This window comes from Mandrillus leucophaeus, unplaced genomic scaffold (assembly GCF_000951045.1).
Source record: "Mandrillus leucophaeus isolate KB7577 unplaced genomic scaffold, Mleu.le_1.0 Scaffold180, whole genome shotgun sequence".
Lineage (NCBI taxonomy): Eukaryota > Metazoa > Chordata > Mammalia > Primates > Cercopithecidae > Mandrillus > Mandrillus leucophaeus.
This window is the reverse complement of record NW_012101810.1, coordinates 1872788-1875007: the sequence shown is the minus strand read 5'-3', so window position 1 is coordinate 1875007 and position 2220 is coordinate 1872788. Positions and strand designations below refer to the sequence as shown.

At 56.8% G+C, this 2220-nt stretch overlaps 1 protein-coding gene and 1 long non-coding RNA gene across 5 annotated transcripts in view; one reads left to right on the top strand and one right to left on the bottom strand.

The window, feature by feature from the left end:
- PRKAR1B (protein kinase, cAMP-dependent, regulatory, type I, beta) overlaps positions 1–2220 on the bottom strand; it is a 202925-nt gene that overhangs the window by 69004 nt on the left and 131701 nt on the right. For all 4 annotated transcript variants that reach the window (XM_011977573.1, XM_011977571.1, XM_011977572.1 and 1 more), the window contains one exon: positions 1913–1959. In XM_011977573.1, coding sequence (XP_011832963.1) covers positions 1913–1959 — 47 coding nt within the window. The remainder of the gene's footprint in view (positions 1–1912; positions 1960–2220) is intronic.
- Positions 1–2220, top strand: part of LOC105537870 — a 6760-nt gene that overhangs the window by 2573 nt on the left and 1967 nt on the right. The window lies entirely within an intron of this gene.

The following is a 2220-nucleotide window of genomic DNA, read 5'->3' as shown; positions in this document are numbered from 1 at the left end:
GGCCCCAGGACGATGCCCGGCTGGGATGCTGGCCGCATCCTCCTCTGTCTTCTCTATTTCCTGGGCTGGGCTTTTTTTAAACTCAAAGCAAAGCCAGCAGGAGATGACTCTGTGGCCTGGCAGCCGAGTCCAGGGTTGACCCGCCAGTGCCGCCCTCCAGCCTTCCCCCTCCACACTTCCTCTGAGGCCAGGCAGTCCCCGGGACCTTTGGCACCTGCCTCAGTTTCCGTCTTTGGGGGAGATAGGAGCACCCCACTCCCTGACACAAAGGTCTGCCCCACAGGCCCGGTCTAGGGGCCCAGCCCATGGGTTCCGGCTCAGGACAGAGCACATCAGGGAGAAGAGAAACCGGCTCTTTCCCCGCCTGTGCGGGCCGGGCCTGAGGCGCATGTCCCTCGTGGGGAGGTGGGACCCCTGAGTCATTTCCTGTGCTATCAGCTCCGGAACAGAGCGGGCCTGCTCAGGTTCCCAGAAACACGGCGCAATGGGGGACAGACTGCGGCTGCCACGGAAACAAATGAGAAAATGCCCTCCCCGGAATAGCGTGGCCTGGACAGAGGCACAGCCACCGGAGGACAAACCCCAAAATAGCTCGTGCTGGGCAGCGGGGGATGGCATTGCCTGCACAGCAGAGCACGGAGGCCGCCTCCCAGGGCAGGTGGGCAAGGAGAAGGGCAGCCAGGCATCCCAGACCCAGAGATGACTCAGCCAGCCTGGGAAGCAGTGACCATCTCGGGTGTCACAGACCCTCAAAGCACCCTGCACTGTGGGGGCATCCGGGCCGTGTGCAGAAAGGCCGTAAAGAGACGGTCTCAAGAGAGGTCATCACCACGAGCAGCAGAGGGTCCTTCGAGGGAGGCGTGGGACATATCTGCTGACGCCCACTGGGAACTGATATTTAGCAGACAGCAGAAGGAGAAGCAGGAGCTAACGGGGTTCCTGGCAGGGCGGGGGGCACACACCAAGGCCCTGGGGCTGCCAGTGCAGGCAGATTCCAGGAACCGAGGGAGGATGGTGTCACTGAGGTCCTTCCCGGTGACTACGTCAGGGGCTCGGGCCTGATTCAAAGGGAAACCAACTCCTAGGGGTGCTTTCCCAGAGGCTGCGCCATCCGCTCTGCACTGGCAAGGTCAGGCTGCCATGGGGGGGGGAGCCCAGCGGGGGATGAGGGGACCTCAAAGCTTCACACCAGAGCACCCGGGCTCTAAACCAGACAGCGAACGAGATGGGAGCCAGAGGCTCTGGGCAAGACCGGGCTGTTAAGCCAGGGGTGATGCCGGCATCCCGGCCTGGCCATGGGGCACGAGACAGGGTCTCCAGAGGAGGGGACGCTTCTCCTTCCAAAACAGTGGGAGCATCTCATAAAAGGATGGGTCCCTCTGCTCTTGAGACAAGCGTGGGAAGATGACACAGTAAGACCCGACTCACGGCTTGGACGTTCTGAGTGGGGAGCCAAACACAGGTGGAAAAGGCCGCCGCTGTTTGACCATGACGTCGTCGGTCCTATGGGGTCTGTAAGCACACCACTCTCCCACCCACTTTGAGATATTAACATCCCACGTGGTGGGTGAGCCTGGTGTATTCACCGGCCTCAGATCTGGAGATGGTGCTGGGTCAAACAGAACCACCCTGGCCAGCACCCAGCAGTCCCAGCCCGGGGGTAAGCAGAAGACAGCGGCCCTGGAAGACCTGTGGCCGCTGCCACCACCTACCAGCATCACCCTCATTTCCCTCTGCACTTCTGATATTCCCATATTCTCTTCTAAGACACAGCAATTACATTTCTGGATTAAAACCCTAGAAATACGGCACTCAGTGCAGTGTTTGTTGGGAGCCTGGTGCTGCACAGAGGGGCAAGTCTTCACACAGGACACGCAAAGACGCACTATTTTCCAAAGAGAGTGATACTCACATCCACTTCCCCTTGATCAATGACATAGAAGTTGTCTCCTTCATTCCCTGTAACAAAAGAAGAAAGTCAACAGATACAAAGTACATCAAGACATAGAAGTTACAGTCCCTCTTGCAAACAACTATTGCAACACTGTTGCATAGACCCTCCTCAGGCAATATCCTGGGTGCCATCAATTCTCTTTTAATGACAAGATTATGGAAACACTGAGATAACTCATTAAAGAGCCTGTTATAAAGTTTCATTAGTGAACTTTCTGTAAACAATGAGAGGTGTTTTTGTTTGGTTTTTGTTGTGTTTTTTTTTTT